Raw genomic sequence first — 22,967 nt, forward strand, 5'->3', positions numbered from 1 at the left:
TCGTTGTACCATCCTCCTAATTTTCATTTTTTTTTTTAAAATTCTACTTATAAATAACACAGGAATCATTGAAGAAATCATTCAAAAAGTCCAAATCAGGGGCTGGTGTTGTGATCTAGCAGGTTAAGCCTCAGCATGCTGTATTAGCAGCTGTTTGAGACCCAATTGCTCCACTTCCTACCCAGCTCTCTGCTTTTGGCCTGGGAAAGCAGTAGAAGATGACCCACCTCTTTGGACCCTGCACCCTTGAGGGAGACCTGGAAGAATTTCCAGGTCACTGGCGGTGGTTTGGCCCAAGCCCAGATGTTGCAGCCATTTGGGAAGTGAATTGGCAGATGGAAGATCTGTCTCTCTCCTCTTCACTCTGTTATTCTGCCTTTCAAATAAATTAAAAAAAATAAAAATTTTTTTAAAGTTAAAAAATAGGGCCCAGCACTATGGAGTAGTATGCTAGGTGTCCGCCTGTGGCACTGGCATCTCACACGAATGCCAGTTTGTGTCCCAGCTGCTCCCACTTTCAATCCAGCTCTCTGCTTTTGGGCTGGGAAAGTAGTGGATTATGGCTCAGGACCCGTGGATCCCTGCACCCATGTGGGAGACTAGGAGGCTCCTGGCTTCAGATCAGCAAACACCAGCCATCTGGGGAGAAAGAACCAGCACATAGGGGATCTTCTTGTGTGTCTCCTCTCTGTAACTCTGCCTTTTAAATTAAAAATATATATACATTTAAGGTGGGAAGTAGAGAAAATATCCAGCCTTTCTTTATACCACTCCTCAGAGAAAATCACTCATTGCATTTGCGGTTGATTCTTCTGGCTTCCTGTCTGTCTATGCAAACATGTTAAAATACATCAAACATGTGCATTTGCAATGTGTCAAACTTAAACTTACATTTAACTTAGTATTGCCTGTTGGACATTTCTCTGTATGAAGACACACAGAGTTACTCCAAGCTTTTTAACGGCTGAATGGTACGCCATTCTAACACATGTTGTTACGGTCATTTATTTGATCAGTCCTTTGGTGGCCACCTGAGTTACCAGATTGTTGTATACCCCCTTGACTTTCCTCGTCTCCATTGCATTCTCCGGCTCTGCTGAAGAACAACTAACTTATACGTGCAGCCCTTTGACTCAGGCAGCCACAGATATTCCTCCCATGGGCATCTGCTGTCTGACTTGAGGCACAAGGAACAGAGAGGGGCGCTGATCCATTCGCTAGTCAAGGAATCCCAACAAATCACTGACCTATTTGTTTTTTTATCTTCTGAAACTCAAATTTTACATGATAAACCTTTTGTGCAGGCCTTATGTATCCCCTACATTTGTTTCTGCTTTTTTTCCATTCATTTACTCTTTTTTCTTCTTTACTTTTTTAAAGGTTTACATCTATTTAGAAGTTGCAGTTGCATAGAGACAGAGAGAGAGAAAATCTTCCATCCAGTGTTCACTCTCCAGATAGCTACAACAACAAGGCCTGGCCAAGTCCAAAGCTAAGAGTTTCATCCAGGTCTCCCACATGGTGGCAGCTACCCAACTACTTAGACTTTGTCAGGCCATAGGCAGGGAACTGGATCAGGCATGAAGCAGCCAGGACATTAACTGTTTTTTGTTTTTTGTTTTTTGTTTTTTTTTGTTTTTGTTTTTGTTTTTCAGGACATTAACTGTTACCCATACAGGATGCTGCCATTGTAGCCAGAGGCTTTAGCTGCTATGCCACAGTGTCAGCCTCTCTCATTCTGTTTCTTCTGTGCTTTGCTTTAGGTTGTCTACTGATACGTCTCCTGTTCGAAAGTCCTATATCCCTCAGCATCTCCTACCCTCTGATAAATCCACACATTGAATTTTTAAAAGATCTGTTTATTTATTTGAAAGTCACAGTTACAGAGAAAGAGGGAGAAACCGGGAGAGAGAGAGAGACTTTCCATCAGTTGGTTCACTCCCTGAATAGCCTCAATGGCCAGAGTGACTCCCGAACAAAGTTAGGAATCAGGGACTCCTTCTGGGTTTCACATGTGGGTAGAGGGGTCCAAGTCTTGGGTCAGCCTTCACTTCTTGTCTAAGGCCATTAACAAGGAGCTGGATCAGAAGTGGAGCAGCTGGCACTCAGGCAAACTGGGGCTTATATGGGATATGCACACACAGGCTATGACTTAACTTGCTATGCACACCTCAGTGCACACCCCATATATTGAATTTTTAAATCCAGTTTTGAAATTATTTTGAAACCACTTTAAAATTATGGAATAAAGCAGACATTTTTTATCAAGACTAGAAATGCTATATTTGCCCCCTCCTTCTACAGATAGGTGAATAGATGCAGATATAAAATGACAGATATGCATGTATAATAAAACACATGCCAACTTTATGTAAAGAATTTCAGAGAAACTGGGGTCCTTAAAGTTCATTGCTCATAAATAATTTCTGGTGTATTTCTCTCAATGTCATCATCAAACTTTTTAAATCAGAAAATGAACATTGATAAATACCACAATCTAAGCCACAGTTTTTAGATTTTGTGAATAGTCCCAAAGTCGAGTTCAATGTGCTATTTTTTTCTTTGTCTTCAGTCTGTAATACTTCCTCTGTAATTTTCCTTGTTTTTCATAACCCTGACGGCCTTAATAGTACAATCCTTTCATCCCATTGAATTATCTGCAATTTGGCTTCCCAGTTTTTGATACTCAAATTATTGCCCCCTCCTTCCATTTTGCTGGCTTACTCCCTTATGAACTGGTTCCTGTATCATATTTTGCCTTCCTTTTTCCTATATTTCTTACTTTTTAGAACGACATCACGTTTCAGGCACATTTTGGAGCTTTTTCTCTCCCAGTCCTTGAATTCCATTGTGGCAATTGAGTCCTCATTCTTTCTGACAGAAGTCATTACAGAGAAATTGAGACCTGAATCCCTGCATACTGATTGCTTCTGCATTGTCATTGAACCTTGGCTCCCTGCATGGATAGCGTTTTGAAATATTTGCAGGATCTTTGACCTGTAATCTAAATTGGCAGTGTTCCCAAGGAGAAGAATGGTGCACATCATGAGCTCACCACTGAGAAGTTCTCATGTCTCTGAAATTTTAATCCATTTAATTCATGTTTATCAAAGGATCAAAGAGCTTTAGAAACGTATAATTTACCTAGATTTTTGTCATTGTTCTTAGTGCAAGTGTTGGGTCTATTACAACTTACTATGTGGTTTTTGGAAGCAGAAGTTCCTTCTCATGTCCCACAGGACTGAGTGGCCTTCTTTTTGTTTGTTTGTTTTGTGCCAGGTACCATTTGGATATTTATAGTATCATTCATGGGCCACACAAAACTGTTAACTTAAAAATGAGCATTCTTTGGATTTAATGGATTCCAAGTACTGCCTGCCATTGCCTTAGTAGGGCCAGACCAAATGATTTCATGGTCCCTATGTAACCTATAAGCCCAACATTCCCCACTCCTGCAACAGATTTGAAAAAAAGTATCTTGTGTCACTTGATAGTTTAATGACAGTATGAAATATGTTTGTCTATCATTGTTGGAAGCAGAAATTCCAAGTTTGTTTTCTTTCTACATTTAAAAAAATACATGGAAAATGTATTACATTAAATTTGAAATTAGCAAACAGAAGCATTGGCTTGTGTGAATAAAGGATGCATGGTCACTATGACTTCCACTATAAGAAGTATTACAGGTTCCTACTTCCAGCAGCGAATGCTGCAAAGCTTACCTACTTGGATATTCTGTAGTGTTTCAACCCACAACCTTTCAGCACTGACAAATATTATCAGCCTCTTCTTTCCTTATCTATTAAGAAAGGCCACCAGCTGTAACACATGTGCTTTCATTCTCACAACATTTTCAATCTTTACTGTCAACTACCCACGGCCTGTTAGTTCAGCTTTAAGCACAGACGCTTTACAAATAATAGACAAGCTCCCCATTTTTATGGATATTATATTGTAGCAGAATATAGGTGGCAAACAAAATCAAAAGCAATAGCATGTTTCATAGCTGATATGTGATTCTGAGTGTATGTACCTATTGGTCTTAAATAGGAGGAAGGGATCCTAATAAAATCTGAACCTTCTGTGAGGAACTTAGAAAAGATTCCCTACAAGACAGGGTTGGTACAGATGACTCATAACCATTCATGGAGGACTAGCATTTAACTCTTAAACACTTCCTTGTGAAACTCACATGATTGTTCTGCTCTACTCTGGGAAGCCTGGGAGTCTTGTGAAACATGGGAAGTTTTTTTTCTTTGCTTTTCAACTTAGTTTTACTTTACTATTTTTTTTTTTTTGGAGATGACATGTCCTTTTAAAATTTATATTATATCCAAAGGTTTAGTTGCTCTACTAAATTGAGAAACTCAACAAATAGGCCCTGTCTGGTAACCTAGTGGCTAAATTCCTTGACTCACATGTGTGGGGATTGTATAAGGACACTGATTCTAATCCTAGCTGCTCTACTTCTCTTCCAGCTTCCAGCTTGTGCAATGAGAAGACAGTAAAAGATGACCCAAAGCCTTGGGACCCTGCACCTGTGTGGAAGGCCTGGAAGAAGCTACTGGATCCTGGCTTCGGATCAGCTCAGCTCTGGTCATTGTGGCTGCTTGGGGAGTGAACCAGTGGATGGAAGATCTTTGTCACTGTCTCTGGTTCTCTCTGTAAATTGATTTTCTAATAAAAATAAAATAAATCTTGAAAAAACTCAACAAATAAAAAATCATAGTAAAGTAAGAAAATAAGATAAATTGGTGAAACAATAATCAAATGAAAATATGCTAACTTTATTCATATAAAATGAATACTAAAGTAGCAATAACATCATTAAAACTCTAATAGTATGTATTTCTTATATATTTATTTGACACAGATTTAAAACAGTTTGATGAAGCACTATTTTTATAACAAAACATATATTCAGACGTAGGCAATCAAAATAGATGTCCATCAAATGGTGAATGAATAAAGAAAATCTGATATATATGTATGATGGAATACTATTCAGCTATTGAAATGATGAAATATCTTCTGTAACAGAAGATGCAGCTGGACATCATTTTGCTTAGTGAAATAGTGAGATAAGCTAGACACAAAAAGATACCACATCTTTTCTGTGATATAGGATTACTCATATAGAATACAAAAAAAAAATCAGTATGTAAGAATGAAATTGACAGTTTATGATTTGATTACTGTTTTATAGCCCTTATCCATATTCCCATGGAACAGTGGTCTTTCTACTTTTTAGTCATTAGATATTATGATTAGTGCCTGGCATGGCAACCCAGTGGCTAGAGTCCTTGCCTTGTACATATCAGGATCCCATATGGGCACTGACTCATAATCTGATGCCCCACTTCCCATCCAGCTCCCTGCTTGTGCCCTGGGAAAGCAATAGAGTACGGCCCAAAGCCTTAAGACCCTGTACCTGTATGGGAGACCTAGAAGAAGTTCCTGGCTCCTGGTTTTGGATTAATTCAGCTCCAGTCATTGTGATTTGGGGCATGAGGAAGTAGACAGAATATTTTTCTCTCTGTCTCTCCTTCTTTCTGTAAATTTGACTAATAAAAATAACTCTTAAAAAATCAAAATGAAACAAAAACATAATTAGTAGTGAACTAAATATGTGATGATTATCTTCTTAGGATTTTATCTATGAATCCAAGATAACTATATTAAAATTTGCTCTTGGTTTTAAAAAATGTGTATTCTAGAATTTAGGCTTCAGATGCCACCTTGCCAATTCCTATAAGTCAATCTTATACAAAGATCACAACATCTTACAAGATAACTCTGGGTTAAGCCAGTCTGTTCTTCTCTCCAGCATCTGCTGTTTCTGCTGGTACACTGAATAGGAACTTCTTTCTTCTTGCAATATTTAAATTTATATCCCTTTCCCTATGAACATATACCACATGAAAAAAAATATTCTCTAATTAATGGACATGAGAAGTCTATTTCTTAATTCTTTTTCAGGTGAGTTTCCTCACAGATTGTTCTAAATAAGATAAACTTACTGGATCAAACCCTACAGGTGAGGTCTTTAGCTCCATTATAGGTATGTTCATTTTGTGTCACAGGCCAAAAATACACACTCCAAACTATTTTTACCAAAAAAGTGACATTGACTCCTACATTGATTCCCTTACCAATTGCTTCAAAACTTTTACAGAAAAATAACATAATTGATCTTCCCCAAATACTCAACAACTTCTTTTAAGTTTCTTGAGAATACCAAAAGGCCAGAACTTCCCAAAAGTGTTCTTGGCATTTATATCGTGTAAAGCAATACCCTCCTGTTGAAGTATCTGTTATGTATGCCTTAAGAAAGAGACACCCTACAAAATGTGGAGTAACTTTTTTTTCCAATACATAACATGATTTTATTTATATATAGTTTGTGAAGGTGCTACTACAGAAGCAGTCCTATTGGGATTTACTGTAGGAATGGAGTGATGATGCTGAGGTGGGTGTGGATGTCAATGACAGACTAAGACAAGCAAAGATGACAGGCATTGGATCACTTTGCCTTTTCTCTTTTTTCCTTCCTCTTTTCTTGAATTAATTGAAGAAAAGAAGAATTGCCATAGGTCAGCAGTATTTGCTGACATCAAAGGTATTATAAATTATAACAATAAACTTTTCAACCTTTTGGCTAAGATCAAGCATAGTATCTGTTCTATCAGTTAAATAAATTATAACAATAAAACTTTTTGAAACAAAGGGAACAATAAGAAATGTTCTGAGACATAGTAAAGAAAATTGGAACTAAGTTGTATCAAAATTACCCAAAAGTAAATTACCCAATGTAAGCAAAAAGAACATGAAAGGAAATATTTAACGTATTGACAGAAAGCATCCACCAACTCAAGATACTGTATGAAGCAAAAATTACCTTTCTGAAGTGACAAGAAATTACAAGCCCCTTGGCCAAACAAAATTTGAGAGATTTATTGGTAGTAGAACTGCATTGCAAAAAATATTTTAAAACATCATTCAAAGAGAAAATAAGTTACATAGATCAGATAGTATGATTTGCAGGAAGAAAGATTGTGGTAGAAGGATTAATTGAGGGCAAACAAGTCTTTTTTTCTTATCCAGTTTTTCTTAACCAACTGACTCAGTACTTTATGGATAATACTTAATTAAAAACAATTACAGTACCAACTTATTCAATGATTAGGTCACATGGGTAAGTGAAATGAGTGACAGAACTATTGTAAGCATGAGAGGAAAGGGTTGGAAATACTCTAAGATACTTCTACTACTGTGGAAAACAGTATGATTTAAGAATGCAGTTAAAGGGCCCGGCGCGGTGGCGCAAGTGGTTAAGGTCCTCACCTTGCACTCCCAGGATCCCAGATGGCCGCCGGTTCTATCCCGGCAGCCCCGCTTCCCTTCCAGCTCCCTGCCTGTGGCCCGGGAAAGCAGTCGAGGACGGCCCAAAGCTTTGGGACCCTGCACCCGCGTGGGATACCCGGAAGAGGCTCCTGGCTTCGGATTGGCATAGCATTGGCCGTGTGCTCACTTGGGGAGTGAATCATCTGACGGAAGATCTTCCTCTCTGTCTCTCTCCTCTCTGTATATCCGCCTTTCCAATAACAAACAAACAACAACAACAACCAAAAAAATAAATCTTTTAAAAAAAGAATGCAGTTATATTATTCATAAATATATACTGAAAACTCTGAGACAATATCTGAAATAGCTTAAAACATGTATAATTGACACAGTAAGAAAATGGAAAAACAACACATTTCATAGAAATCTGAAATCTGAAAACTAAGACAAAGAGGAGAAAGCCAAAAAAACAATGGTAACTAATAGCTATCGCATTCAAACATGGCAGAATGAATCCACATACACAAATCGTGATTTCTGAACATGAGCAAATTAAGCAGGATAATGAGCAGACTGAGAGTGGATAAAAAATAAATTCCAACCTTATGTTATCCATGAAAAACTTACACTAAATATAAAGCACTGATAAGTCAGCTTGAAGGGAAGGAACTTATATACTGTGTTAGCACTAACAAAAGGAAGCGGAAATAACTATATTAATTTCAGACAAAGCACACTTCCAAACAAGAAGATTATCGGGGAACAAGGAGAACTATATAATGGCAAACGGGTCAAATTCAACAAAGAGCTAACATCCCTTTATATGTATTTCTTTTAGAACAGAACATTAAAATTCATGAGGAAGGGGTGGGTATGTGGCCTAGCAATTAGGACGCACAAGCTAGGTGCTCCATAATGGGAGTACAAGTGCAGGGTTTCGCTGTCCCATGGCTCCTTCTTTAGCTTCCTACCAAGGCAGAGAGGAGGCAGTGGTGAGAGTTCAAGTAAGTAGATTGCTGACATCCATGTGGCAAGTTCTCGACTTCCCACTGCAGCCCTGCGCCACCCAGATGTTGTAGATATTGGAGAACTGAATCAGCAGATGGAAGTTGTCACTGTCTCTGTCTCTGTCTGTATTTCTATGTTACAAACAAATAGATAAAATAAATGAAGCAAAACATTACATAACACAGATACATCTGCCATTTGTGTTGGTGAGTCCAACATTTCTTTCCTGCTCAGGAAATCAGTGGTAATATATTTGCATTGAACAGTATCATTAATCAACTGCATCAAGCTGAGATTCATAGGACACATCGTCCAAAGGCAGCTGAACACATATTTTTTTCTCAAGCTCACACAGAACATTCACCAAGAACAATACTATATACTCTAAGAAGTCTTGAAAAATAGAAATAATACTACATATGATATCAGACAACGATGAATTAAACTAGAAACTAAAAATAGGAAGACACCTGGAAAAAATCCCCAAATAGTTGAAGATTAAATAATACATTTTTCAATAACAAATGGGTCAAAGAACCTGTGTCAAGGGAGTTTTTAAGCTATTTTCAATTAAGTGAAAATACAACATCTCAAAATTTGCACAGACAATAAATGTAAGGTTTAAAGAGCAATTATAGTATCGAACGCACACATTAGGGAAAAGATTTTAAAATGAAAATTTACGCTTGCGTCTTACAAAACTAGAAAAAGAAAAGCAAATGAAAAACTAAGTGTGCAGAACAAAAGAAATAGTAAAAATTAGAGTGGAAGCAAACGAAGCTAAAAAAAAATAGCTGTTTCTGGGGAATGCTTAATAGAATTGGTAAGTGTCTCTATCGAGGTTAATGAAGAAAAAAAAAAAAGAATACACAAGTGATGCATATCTCCTCATGGACATTAAAGGGATTCTAAATGGAGTGGGTATTGTTGATGAACGGGTTAAGCCATAGCTTGGGATACCTGCATCTATACTGGAGCACCCTGGATAAGCTCCTGCCTCTGATTTTTTTACCTTCCTGTAATATGCCTGCTGGGCAGCAGATGACAGTCCAAATACCTGGGACCCTGCCACTCACATGGGAGACTCCTGGTTCCAAGATTTGGCCTGATCCGGTCCCAGCTGTTATGGCATTTGGGAAGTAAAGCAGAAAATGGGGGTTCATTTTCCTATCTATTTCTCCCTATCTTTGTCTCTCCCTCTGATTTTTTCTCTCAGAACTCTCCTTACCCTCTCCTCAAATAAATAAATGATTAAAAAACAAATCTTAAAATCCCTACAGCTAATATTTTTATTGCTGAGAAATTAAGTACTGTCTCCTTGAGGCTGGCAACATAGCAATCATAACTGTTTTAAGCACTATTATTGTACATTGTACTGGGAATATCAGATAAGTCAATGAGACAAGAAAAAAAAATAAAAGGTGTCCTATATGGAAGATATAAAGCTGATTTTGCTCAGAGATGATACTTCTTTTAAAATAAGATTCATTTATTTTTATCTGAAAGGCAGACTTACAAAGAGGAGAGAGAGTAAGAGATCTTACAGCTGCTGGTTCACTCCCCAAATGGTCACAACAGATCCAAAGCCAAAAGTCAGAAGTTTCTTCTGGGTCTCCCATGCAGGTTCAGGCTTTGGGCCATCCTCTACTGCATTCCCAGGCCACAAGTAGGGAGCTGGATGGGAAGTTGGGCAGCTGGAACATGAGCCAGTGCCGATATGAGGTGCTGGCACTTGTCCGTGGAGGACTAGCTAGTTGAATCATTGCACCTATCTCAAGGATGCAAGTTTTACGGGCAGAAGTCTTGTTTTTCTGTAAAACAGCAATGAACAGTTGGACGGGAGGAGGAAAGAAGAACAATCCACATTATCACCCAAAACAAGAAACAGTTATATAAATTTAACAAAATCTGTGTAACAACTATGCTGAAAATGGACAAATCCTGATAAAAGAAATCAGAGAATAAATGCAGATATATTCATGCTGCTGGAGAGTAAGAGTCATGTTAAGACATCAGTTCTTTCTAATGTGATGTGCAAGGTCAGTCAAATAACAGTACATTATTCTGAAAAGATATTCCAAAAGTTTATATGGAGAGACAGAAGAAGCAGAATAGTTAACACACATACACACACACACACACTTACACAAAGTTGGAGGAATTGCACTAGCTAACTTCGAAATACACTAAAAAGTTGTAGTTACTAATAAATAACATTCATATTAATAATAAAATACCAACAAATAATATTTGCATTAATAATAAACAATATTAGTATTAATATTATTGGCACTAGTACACAATGTTAATATTATTAATAATTAATATTAATAATAAAGACATTCCATCTGATGCAGTAGCAAAGCCTAAGCAGCCTGCACTTACTCTGGCTCATGTATGCACCATTGGATATGGTCGCTTTAGTCCAGCCTGTCTCTCCCCCTAAACCTGCTCACCTACAGGCCAAAGGGGGTTGTAGCCCTGTCTAGCTTGGTCTGCCCCCATTCCCAGTTCTCACACTCATCAGGAGGAACAGTGACTCAGCAGGGAAGTCCTCGCTGCCTCCAACAGAGCTGGCCCTGCCACCTGCTCCTCTGAGTCTTACATGTACTGGTGGGAGCTATGGCCTAGTTCAGCATGGCCTGTCTTACCTTGGCATTTGCCAGAGGGTGCTGTACCCTGTCCCAGCCAAGTCTGCCCCCAGTTTGAGCTCATGCTGGTAGGTGTACAGCCCAATTTTAAAACAGGCAAAAAAAAATATCTAAACAAATACTGCATTACACTCTGAGTCTGAAAGTAAACTACAGACTTCAGTTAGCAATAGTGATTCTTTAATCAGCTCATTAATTGTTACAAATGTACTACTCTAATGCAAGACACCGATATTTGGGGAAAGTATTTGAGAATCTGGGGGACAGAGTACCTGGGAACATAGAAATTCAGTGTACCTTCTGCTCAATCATTATGTAAACAAAGCATCTGGGAAAAATAAAGAGTATTACTTGAAATCAAATAAAAAGAAAGTCTGTTCATTCCCATTTCTGTTATCAACTAATAGTGTGACTTCATGCAAGTAATTTTGCCCCCTCTGAGTCTCAGTGTCACCATTAATGAAATGCAAAGTGAATACTGGGCAGTCTCTGGGATTTTTTCTAACTCAGAGTCTATCATCCTATGGCTATAATATCAACAAATCTGGCTTCTGATACATCTTAAGAAAGGAAGAAAGAGTTGGAACAAGAAAACAATCCCTTTACTTAAGCTGTAATATTAGCAAATACATATGACTATAATTCTTGGATGGATCTTGGGCCAAAGATAATTTTTGTGAAAGGGGCTGAAGCGATGGCTCAGCAAGTTAATCCTCCACCTTCAAGCATCAGTATCCCACATAGGTGCTGATTCATGTCCTAGCTGCTCCACTTCCCATCCAGCTTCTTACTTATGACCTGCGAAATCAGAGGAGAATGGTTCAAGACCTTGGGCCTCTGTACCTACACGGGAGACCCAGAGGGAGCTCCTGGCTCTTGGCTTTGGTTCAGCTCAGCTCTGGCTGTTGCAGCCATTGGGGAGTATACCAATAGATGGGAGATCTCTCTTCTCTCTCTCTCTCCTTCTTTTTATAAATTTGCCTTTCAAATAAAAATGAATAAACCTTGACAATTTCTGCAAAAGTAGTAATGGGTACAAGGGTTATCTGAGGTTCTGAGGAAACATGCATTTAAGGCAGAGTTCACATTTTCAAAAGATAACTCCAGATGTCATGCAATTAAATGGCACAGTAATTGAGAAGAAAAAGCTAAACAATACATTTGCAAGTATGAAAATGATTATAAAATGGCTTGTGACTCTTGAAATTCTTATCTGTCATTTTTTCATCCTTATGAATCAGACAATCATGTCCTCAGAGACGCTGGAACTCAGACATTGTTTCCGCCTGAGATAATATTCTGTCACATAGGGCCTTGGCCATGGGTAGAGGAGGGAGTTCTGCCTCTGAGAGATGAGAAAGTAGAAGCTCAGAGCACACAGCTTGCCAGTAGCAGAGTGGGCATTAAGACCTAGAGTGTGATACGAGCTGACCAGCAGCACCACGCAGCATGGGGTACTGGCCAGAGTCACAACTACTGGGGTGTCATGGCCCAGCTCTACGATTTTTAGGCTCTGTGCTCTTGAAAGGGTTATCTAATTTCTTCTCCTGTGAATGAAGATAATAGTAGTACTCATCCTAGCTGAGGATATAAAGTTTATATTTGTTATACACTTAGAGTCTGGCCGATTGTATTACATGAGTGTTGATTGTGTGTGTGTGTGTGTGTGTGTGTGTGTACAAGTATATAATTCAAAACAAATCTTTGTGCCATCATTTAACTGCAACATAGCAGCACACACTACCAAATTGTTCTAAATAAATATGGATTGTGGTTTTTTTCTTGCATCCCACAATTCTGGAAGAATACCATTCACCCAGGTTCAGCAGGATAGTGATGCAACTCTGAGACCCTCAGAGTCTCTGTTGCTTCCTTCATGTTTATCACATGGCTACTGAAGTTCAGACATTAAATACACAATGGAATTGGGAAAAGCATGGAATGAGAAGTTCCAGAAGATTCTGACTTTACTTGGAATTCTGACATGGCCGCCACAACACTACATTCCAAGTTGCTGCATTCTATGTCACCTTCCAGTGTCCTCATGCAGCTGACGTTTTCCCTAACTCATATTCTAGCTGCTAGTGACATGAGGAATTCACCTGCCTTTCTTGCACAAATACACTTATAAGTGGAATAAGAACTGGATACTTAACTCCTGGTGGGGAAGGTGTCAGACAAGCCTTTGCCTGGGTAAGCTGTTGGGGCCCCGTTCTTCCTACAGCGACCAGTCAAATGTTCTCTGGGCTCTGGGTTAGCCAGCTTTGCAGATAATTTAAACTGGCTTTTGGCACTGCACAGTGCTGCTTGACACTGCCATCTTCCATGGCAAACTTCACGTCTCCTAAAAGCAAACTGACGACACCCAGTGCAATTTTGCTGAATTCCTTTTTGTGTTGGACTTTTATTGTGCTAGCTTATAAAACTAACTTTCAGCTAATTTTGTGGATGACTAACACAGGGGGCCAATAAATGGACTGGAGACATTTTAGCTGTCTTTGATCTAGGGCGAAAAGTTGCTTAATATGGTAAGGAAGGAACAACCCATCCCATCATCCTTGCATTCCACATTTCCATGACACTGCTTTTATCCAGTTCCTCCAAAGCCTTGCCTTCTATGGACAGAGTCTGGGCTCAGAGAGCATAGCTTAATTAAATGTTTCATGTAATCTCAAACTATTGGGGAATAGCCTTCCCATTCCACAAAAGCCAGGGAAAACACACTGCTAAGTCCTTCACCTGTTGTTTGGCGCTTTGGGTGCAAGGTAATCCCTGTATGTTGATGATGGTGGTTTTGTATGGCTGATCAAGAGGGCTAGGTGGCTTGGGTGCTGGAAGAAGATGCTACAGTACATTTGGCATATTGTGAAAGCGCTTCCTAATGTACTATGCAAATACAGGTGTCATTATAGTTCTGCCAGAGCTGGTCTTTGGGACATGAGCAAAACTTCAATAAAGAGATGTTACGAATCATTGCTGCCTGAGATGCACAGAAGTCTAAAAGCTAATGCTGAGTTTGGGGAATACATAACTTCAACAAGATACAAAAATGCAAGTGGAAATGCTGGTTAAGGAACAGCTAAACCTGGAAGACACAAAATGCCATATGAAGGGAGTGAGGCTTCTGGGACACCACAGGGAACCATTGATTGTTCAGGCAGAAAATAATCTGAGCTGATCTATTTTTTTAGGAAGATAATTCTTGTCGTACTGGTAAGGCTAATGTGGAGAGGCAAGAGGGAGGCAGCAAAGCCAGTAAACAAAGTTTCTTCAATCAGATGATGGCAGAAGAAACCAAATTGAAGGATCATATCTGAGAAATGGTTCAAGAACAAATTACTGGAACTATTGATTGGAGTTTGCTTTAGTAATTATCAGTGGTTCCTATTATTTATTTTCTCTCCTGTATTGGCTTTTTAGGGTTTCCATAACAAAGTAATAAAAATGAAGTGGCTCAAGTAACAAATCTACTTTCTCACAGTCCTGGAGACTGGACATCCAAAAGCAAGCTGTCAGCAGGGTTAATACCTTCTGTGGGCCATAAGGCAGAGTGCTTCCTGTGTCTCTCTCAGCTTCTGGCCACCATCTTCAATCTTCAGTGTTCCCTGGCCACCACGCCACTTGCTGCTCTTGCATTCACAAGGCATTCTCCCTGTGTTTCTTTCTTTCTTTCTTTTTTTTTTTTTCTTATAGGCACATTGTCTTAATCAGTTAGATCTGCAATGGCTATTTCCCAATGATACCATTTTCTAAGGTACTGAGGCTTAGAACTGAAACACAGCTCTATTAAGAACACAATTCATTCCATAAGCTTCTTCCAATGGAGTCTTGGCTTTGGCCTAGGGATGCCCTCCCTCCGCACTGGAGGCATCATTTCCAAGCTGTGCCCATGTGAATTGATGCCAGCCAATGAGGTAATGGTGGAAGTCGTATGAGGTGGCAACATTATGCAAAAATTCCTTGATGGACAGTTAACTTTGTATTGTTGCACATTTCTACCTTCAACCTAACAAGGGGCATTCATTCATCCTGTGGCCTGCAGCTAGCAGATTCAGCCACCACTCTAAATAATTCAGCCTCATGTTTTCCTCCTTCCAGCTTCAAGGATGGGATTTTTCAGTCCCAGCTAAAATGGTTCTAACCTTCACAATGGGAAGCACTGAGTGTGTTCTGATACAGCCTGGCCTGGTTCTGCAGGCACCTTCAGTAAGATGTTTAAATCATGTACTTGCCAAAGGATAACCCAATTTCTGACCTTCAGCCTGCTAGCTGAGTGTAGCACACACATTCACTCTTTGCTGTTTGGCTGACACAATCTAGTGCTTTGAGAATTATTTTTCATCTGTGACACTTGCACTGAAATTTGGTTGCCACTGTGGTGGTGTTAGGATGTGGAGCCTTTAAGAGGTGATTCGTTTGATGCGGGATGGGGGGTGGGGGTGGGGAATCATTGCCTTTCTCATAGGTTGTTTTAAAACTAGGATGCTGTTTCCATTTTACTTCCTTCACACACGCCCTCTCCCTTGTCTATGATGCTGTGTCGGCACCCAAGGTCCTTTCAGATGCTACCACCTGAATGTTCATTTCCAGCCTCCGGGTCATGAGTGAGACAAACTTCTTCCCTTTATATCTGGAAATTACCTGGTCTTGGGTATGCTGTTAGTTCAACGGAAAATGAACCAATACGAGGCTATAATAAATTTTTGGAGTAAGATGACTTTGTTACACAGTAAATCGCTTTGGCTCTTATTTTTCATAGACTCAATGATACTTGTTACATCTAGCCTTGTTAAATAAGTGCTTGGTCCTGAAGGGCTTGAGGTTAAGATCTCAAAAGATCTTTCAATTATTTATTCACTACTTGTTCAGGAGAGAGGCTAAAGGCAGTGGAAGAGAGGAGATAGCTTGTAGGTGTGGTGGCCTGCCCTCCTCTGCTTCCCACAGCAATTTGGTTCTGGTCCTAGTTTTCCACATATTTGACTCAGCAAAACAAGAACTCTGCAATGACTCCAGTACCTCCGAGAGGAGGAAACTTTGCAACCTTCTAATGTTTTAGAATTCTAGAATATCTTAGGAGGTCTTTCTGACCAGTCACCAATGTCCATCCATTTCTTCTAACTACACACGGTATTGCCAAACAGCAGAATTCTGATAAGTATATTTCCTTCAACTTGCTATATTTGCAGGGATAAGAGACAGGCATCCTTTAGACATCTGGCCCCGTCCTGATATTTCTATCATGTCAGGCTGGTCCTGTTTCCAGAGGTCAGGAACAATGCTGAAGGGACAGTTTTTGAGAAAAAAAAAATGACTGAGTACATTTGAATGTATGATTGGAATCACCAGTAAGGATCCAAGTGGATCATTCAGAACGTGAAGCTGTATCCTGCCTCCCAGGGGCATAAAATGTAGTAGCTGGACATGTTGAGTTTGGATGGGAACATGGGAAGCAGAGGAGCCTAAGCTAGGCGAGGAGTTTGACCAACAAAGCATCAGAGTGGGGGATGTTTTTTGGTCTCTGTGAGCTTCATCTGATGACTTGAGAGTAATCTTCTCTCTAACACATTTCAATGAGCCCCATAGGATTCTTGGTGTCTAGAAATCTCACATCTTTTTAGAAGCCTCTACAGGAAATACAATTCCTTTTTTAAATCAGGGAAAGTTTTGCTGTCCACATCAACATAACTGCTTGGAACGGCTTTAAAAAACAACTCTCCCTGGTTAACAGCAAGAAAAAGAAATCTGGCTGCTGAAATGCACTGGCACAGCTTCTTGTATCCAGGAGAGCTTTTAAAGCGCTCATGAGCCTCAATTGCAGGGACAAAAATCAGTAATTTTTACCTACTTCCCTCTCTTAATCTTTCCCAACTGCTGTCCAGGACGAAAGGACTCCCTTGGCTATCTCAGCTCATATGAGCGTGTGTGAACAAGTCTACAAAAGTGTGGCTTCATACTTGGTTTTGAGTTTCAAATATCCTTAAAAAGCAGTCTTCCGAATTCAATTTGGGGATATTACAGTGTATATATAGTGGTAAAACACTCAACATCTCCAAAAAGAGGGAAAAGCTTAAGCAAAATATGATATGTTCACGTAATGTTTTAAATAACAACAGAAAGTTCTCGCTAAACTTAAGGTAGAAAAAGTTCTAGTGACACAAATTGTATAACATATTATAAAAGGACTGCTAGAAATATGCTAAATATTTAGTATTTTCTCAGGGTGATGGGAGTGGGGGTAATGTTTAACTTATAAAACTTTACTATTTTAGCTTTATGAGTATGCTACTGTTGTCATGCAGAAAACATAAACAATGTTAGGATGACTTTGCTGTGATACTGAGAAGACTTTTTCTGTTTTCAAGCTTCTCAGAGGGACATACAAAGTGGAAAAATTACTTATCTAAATAGATAAGTACAACAAATAAGATATGGGAGTCCCATCATTTCCAAAATACAAATTTTTGATCATTACCAATGTCAGACAGCATCCCTCTAAACAAACAAACAAACAGACTGGAGATTCAATATAACATTTTAGAAGTTCTTAAAGAAGGATATCTTCAAATAATATAGAGTTCAAGAGAAAGCGTCAACAACCAAAGAAAGTAGGAATCAAAACAGGGTCTTGTAGTATTTCCTCAGTGTTTCTTCTGTTGACTGGTTTCCATGAAACTTCACTGAATAAAGCTTTTTTTCCTCCACTAATTATGTAGCTGATGGCAAAGTTGCAAAAGTGCTGTGTGGATATTTCTTTTGTACAACCAAAATTAGTAGTGTCTAAACCCAATTTGGAATCACTGTAAATACTCAGAAGAGTATATTGTATTGGGGTTCATTAAAGAAATAACCTTTAAAGTGAAATTTTAATATCAATACTCCCACTGTGTTATTTACATTGTAAAAATACAATCTCTGGGGCCATTAATACACTTGTTCACTAAGACTATCTGTAAAACATGAGATTTTTAGATATGGTTTAAAAAACAAAGTGAACAAATTTAGCTTAATGATGATCTAGAAATTCCAGAAAGTGTACAGTGACATTTTCCTAAATTGTTTGCAACAAAGTTTATACAAATGCCTCATGTTTTTTCCTAAAATTTTATTTACCTGAGAGGCAGAGAGGTTGAGTGAGGGGTGGGGGAGAGCGTTCCCCCAACAGCTAGTTCATTCCCTAAATGTCTGAGACAGTCAGACCTCAGCCCTAGCCAAGGTTAGGAGCTAGGAACTTGGTCCAGGTCTCCCATGCAGGTGGCAGGAACCCAGTTAATTCAGCCACCACTGCCGCCTTCCCAGAACTGCCCGACGAGGGCACTGGCGGAGTGCTGAGCCCGAGCAGGCACTGGGCCCTCTGTGCTTCGGGACCCAGGCATCTCAGTCTCCAGGCTAAAGGCCTACCTTCCATTTTCTTTGTCTTTTGGAACACAAAACTATACAGTTAGAGAATCATAAAACCACCAAAGCATACTAATTAGAACAGGGCCAAAACACTCCTTGTAGTGCTACAAGTATTTGCTTAAAAAAAAAAAAAAAAAAAAACTGAGCACAAATACATTTAAACAGCTTTATAGAAAATTCTGTTTCAAAGGCACAGAGAGCCTGATGAGTAACTTTATAAAAATATAACATAGGAACAACATAGGAAACTGCAGTGTTACCATGGCCCATGGTAACTGACCAAGGCCTTAAATTAGCTAGCTCTCCCCTAGGTCATCCTTCCTCACTAAATATTTGTAAGCTAATGAATATGTAGCTAGGTGGCACACAAAATACAGACTCAACTTTTACGGGGAGATGTGGCTATACATTATCTGGCATTAGGAGCAGAATCCTCTAATGAAACCAATTTGTTAATACCATTGCAATGTCAATTGAAAAAAAAAATTCAGTTTCTTTCAGGCTTAGATCTTGTTGGGAAACATTCAGGAAGACGTTCATGGTTTGCAATTTCTCTTTACCTCTAACCCGATGCTTTCCCTGCCACTCCTCTGACTCCGAGTCTATTTGTAGAGGACACCTGTTTTAAATGGAGCCACAGGAAATACCTAGGAGGTCCTTTCATAACTAGACCCCGCATCTGGTTGGCTGAAATGTGATCATGATTTATATAAAACAAACACTGCCCACAGACTGATGTAACTTCAGGGTGACAACAGTAACTGGAAGGCAGAAAGCCTACAGTTTACATTTCTTTTCCTGCCATTAAACCCTGATACTGTCGTGTGCGCAAAATAAGTAAATGAACAAATCTTAAATGACACACGCGGGAGAGGGGTTTGACACAGAACTTCAGAACCATCTAAGTTCAATACGATCTACAGCGGCAAAATTATCTGACAGTCCTCTCTTTTTGTACTGGTAAGGCTCGTATCCACACTTCATATTCTAAGTTCACACGCTCTGGTGGAACACCACAGGCTCCTTCAAAGTAGAATTTATTAGAATTTATTAGGAAGTGTTCAAACATCAGCGCAAAAAAAAAAAAAAACCCAACCAACTCCTCACTACCCACAAAACAACAAAAAATTAAAAATGAAAAGAAAAACAATTAAAAAGAGGACAGCCCACATACCCGTTCCCACCCGCCACTCAGCTTGGTCAGCCGCGACCCCCTCCACGGGCTCGCGGCGGGGAGCTGGATCCGCGTCCGTGGCCTCCCCGCCTTCAGCGCCGGTCCTCAGTCCGGCACCCCGGGCTGCGCGTCCGCGCCTCGGGCCAGGCATCCCGGCCCCGGGCGGACGCCGCCGGCTGCGGCTCCCCGAGCTCCGCGCGCACTCCCCGAGCCGGGGGGAAGCAGCTGGGAGACCGCCCGCCCCCTCGCGGGCCGCTCCGGGACGCCTCCCCTCGGCCGGGTCTCCGGGGACCCCGCGGACGGACGCCGCCGCAGCCGAAGCGGGTGACGACGGTCATGACGTCACGCCGCCCGCCCCGCCGCGGCCCGCGGCCCCGCAAACAGCGCCCGGCCCCCGCAGGTCGTCCCCGCGCTCGTGGCCGCGCCGGTCCCCAGGGGCGCGCGCCCGGCCGCAGCCCCCGCCCCGCGCCGGCCTTCCCACGGTGCCCGCCTCCCCGCGCGCCCGGCGCCGCCAGCCCGCCCTCCTCGCGGCCCAGTCAAGCCCAGGCCTCTGGCGAACATGGCGCTTGTCCCTTGCCAGGTGCTGCGGGTGGCCATTCTGCTGTCCTACTGCTCTATCCTGTGCAACTACAAGGCCATTGAAATGCCCTCGCATCAGACCTACGGCGGGAGCTGGAAATTCCTGACGTTCATTGATCTGGTAAGGCCGACCCCTCCCCTTTTCCTGTCAGCCCAGCAGCCCGTGCCCAGCGTGCGTGGGTGGGTGCGCGGGCACCTGCACACGCGCGCGCGCGCGCTCGACTCCAGCGCCCACCTCTGTGCTCACCTCTCTCCTGTGGACTGCGGGTCGAGGCCTGGCTGCCCCTCACTGGCGCCTGGTGCGACAGCCTCCGCCACCTGCCAGCTGGGGGATGCACAGAGGTGGGGCACAGCCTAGCGGTGGGCTCTTTGGAGGGGGATGTGCGCCTGTGTGTAAGGATTGACACAGGAAGATTGTTCAATAAAGCATCCTGAGGAGCTTGCTCCTGAGTGGCCTCAGACCCCTTCACCTCAAGATGCTTTTCGGAGCACGCACTGTGGGATACACCTGCAGGGGAGAAAGGAAACAGGGTGTTTACTTGGAGCTTCACCTGAGGGCGCCCAGTCTTCCCAGCCTAATAAAGTTGTCCTCTTTACATCTGTTCTTGGCCCATCGTCAGGAATTTCCCCAGTAATGTTAGGGGAGAGTATCAAAATGCATCCCCAGTGTGACTGCACCTTCCCATCTCTGTTCCCATGTGGTGGTTTGCATAAGCAGCTGTTCTTCCCCTGCAACATGGTAGTTTGACAAGTTCAGGTTATTATTACTGTTTTTTTTTTTTTTAATTTCTACTAAAATGGCATCCATCGAGAATTGACATGAGCCTTAGGCCCAGTGTTAGCGTGGACTAAGGAACTTCTGGGTGACAAGGTGGATAAGGTTGTCACGCATGCATACACATTCAAGGACTGCCTTCTCTAGTCAAAGGGTTGAAATCAAAGAATTAAATGCATTCTGAGGGTCTCAGAGAAAATGTCAAAGCAGTTCCTGAAATGCTCTGTTCAAGGTTGATAACACAGGGGCGACTACACCAGGAAACATGCCTGTTACTGAGCCTGCGTTTCCAGGAAGGCGGCTGGAGGCCTGACTGAGGAAACTGCTAAAAGCTTAGGATGTCTCAAAGAAATGCAGTCGGGTGGTTTTAGAAATACCTGTGTTTTGCACCAGATTAGGCCTTTGCAGAAAGAGACTCGAGTTCTGTTCCGCAGCATCCTCCAAGTGATGCACATAGGCTTAGGTGCAAGAGACTTCCCCGGATGTAGGAGAGGCACAGTGGTGTTTTCAGATCCTCAACTTCCGGTTCTTCCTTCAGACTCAGTCCGTCTGTGACCTTGGCTGACACCTGCCAGTTGTCCTTTGTGCCTCTTCATTCATCCCAGGGCTAATCACCCAACAGACTGAGCTGTGTTTTTCTGTCCTTTTTAACATTCAGGAAACAGATGACTGTTACTGGAATTGTCTTAATATTTGACCAAGAAAGGAACTTGGGGAAGTTTCCAAAGTCCTAGTGGGCTGATTGGTTTGTCAGTAATGATTGCTTTTGCCAGTTGTATCCTGTAGTAGATACTTTTCATGGGTTGAATGAGCTAAGTCTGCAGCCCTGAGGTTCTGATAAACATGGATGTAAAACAAATAGAGCAAATACGGAGTACCAAAAATGGTGTTAAGTTTTGCGGTGTTTAAATGTGTTAGAGATGTTTAGATATTATTGAAAAACACGTACATAGATTTTTTTTAAGGACTTCTAGGTGAGCAGAACTCCTCTTGGACTCACGGCCTTGTCCTGTTCCCAAGTCAAATGTGTCTTAGAGTTGGCTCAGCTGAGTAGTAAAGCAGCAGTACCTAGCTAAAGTGCAGAAGGGGACTCTATCCGAGCCGTGTAGAATGCATAGTGCTCAGGTGGGCCCTAGTCTGAAATGCTGTTTTCATGGACCACAAGTGGGGCAGAGAGAGAAACTGAGGGTGTCGGTTAACCCAGGAGAGACAGCTTCTCATGTTGCGTTGCTCGTTGCTCGCTGCGTTACAGAACAAGACTTGCAAGAAATAATGTATCTCATAACCTCTGTGTGGCACAGAACCATAGTGGAGTCCGTTCTTGGTATGCTGCCAAATGATTTATATATCAGTGTTGAGGACTGGGTTTACCTGTTTTAAATAAACTTGTCGTTCATCATAAATGTACTTTTTTGTGTGTATTTTGGAACTCAAACTATAAATTCAAATTAGAAACTTCCACGTTGCTTCATATTTAGATTCAGTTTCTATAGAACATTTAGTCAGTCTTCCAACTTGTTTTTTATACTCTGTGATTCCTGAGTGAAATATAGTCAGTACCTTTACCGAAGAGCTCCCGCGAGAAAGTACATCATAAAAGCACTCATGTTAAGTGTTTCCCTTTTTATTAGAGATTTATAGTCCTTAGCGCTTAAGTGTTGTACAGCTGTTAAAACAACCTACTTGTCAATCTTCCATTATGGCATGAAAAAAACTAGGCTACTATAATTTACCTCTATTTTGTGTGCATAATAAAAGAAAAAAAAACGAAGTAAGCAATATTACCCCTGGATTAGATACCTATAATGATTTGATGTTCTTTGGAGCCATCTTAGGAGGGTATTTCACTTTTCAAGATTTTAACAAGAAGGACTTCTTGCTAAGTGATTTGGATCACAGACAGCTGCGAGTCAGGGTATTTATCCAGGTGACAGTTGGACTGTGTATTCTATGGCATCACTTTACCACAACACGCTTTGGGAAATTTAGGCCACCAGGACTGGGAGCAGCAGCGGCCCTTCCAGCTGTCGTCCCTCTC

At 41.1% G+C, this 22,967-nt stretch overlaps 1 protein-coding gene across 5 annotated transcripts in view; it reads left to right on the plus strand.

Moving 5' to 3' along the window:
* Positions 1-20,037: 20,037 nt before the first annotated feature.
* The window catches only part of AIG1 (androgen induced 1), a 253,351-nt gene continuing 250,421 nt past the window's right edge, over positions 20,038-22,967 (plus strand). For 4 of the 5 annotated variants that reach the window (XM_040965526.1, XM_040965527.1, XM_040965529.1 and 1 more), the window contains exon 1: positions 20,100-20,275. In XM_040965526.1, coding sequence (XP_040821460.1) covers positions 20,135-20,275 — 141 coding nt within the window. In that variant the 5' untranslated portion in view covers positions 20,100-20,134. Of the gene's footprint in view, positions 20,276-22,967 lie in introns of all 5 variants that reach the window. The other variant, XM_040965525.1, reaches the window with a different exon arrangement.

The sequence above is a fragment of the Ochotona curzoniae genome, unplaced genomic scaffold, assembly GCF_017591425.1.
Source record: "Ochotona curzoniae isolate NIBS_2020 unplaced genomic scaffold, NIBS_Ocur_1.0 scaffold_3890, whole genome shotgun sequence".
Lineage (NCBI taxonomy): Eukaryota > Metazoa > Chordata > Mammalia > Lagomorpha > Ochotonidae > Ochotona > Ochotona curzoniae.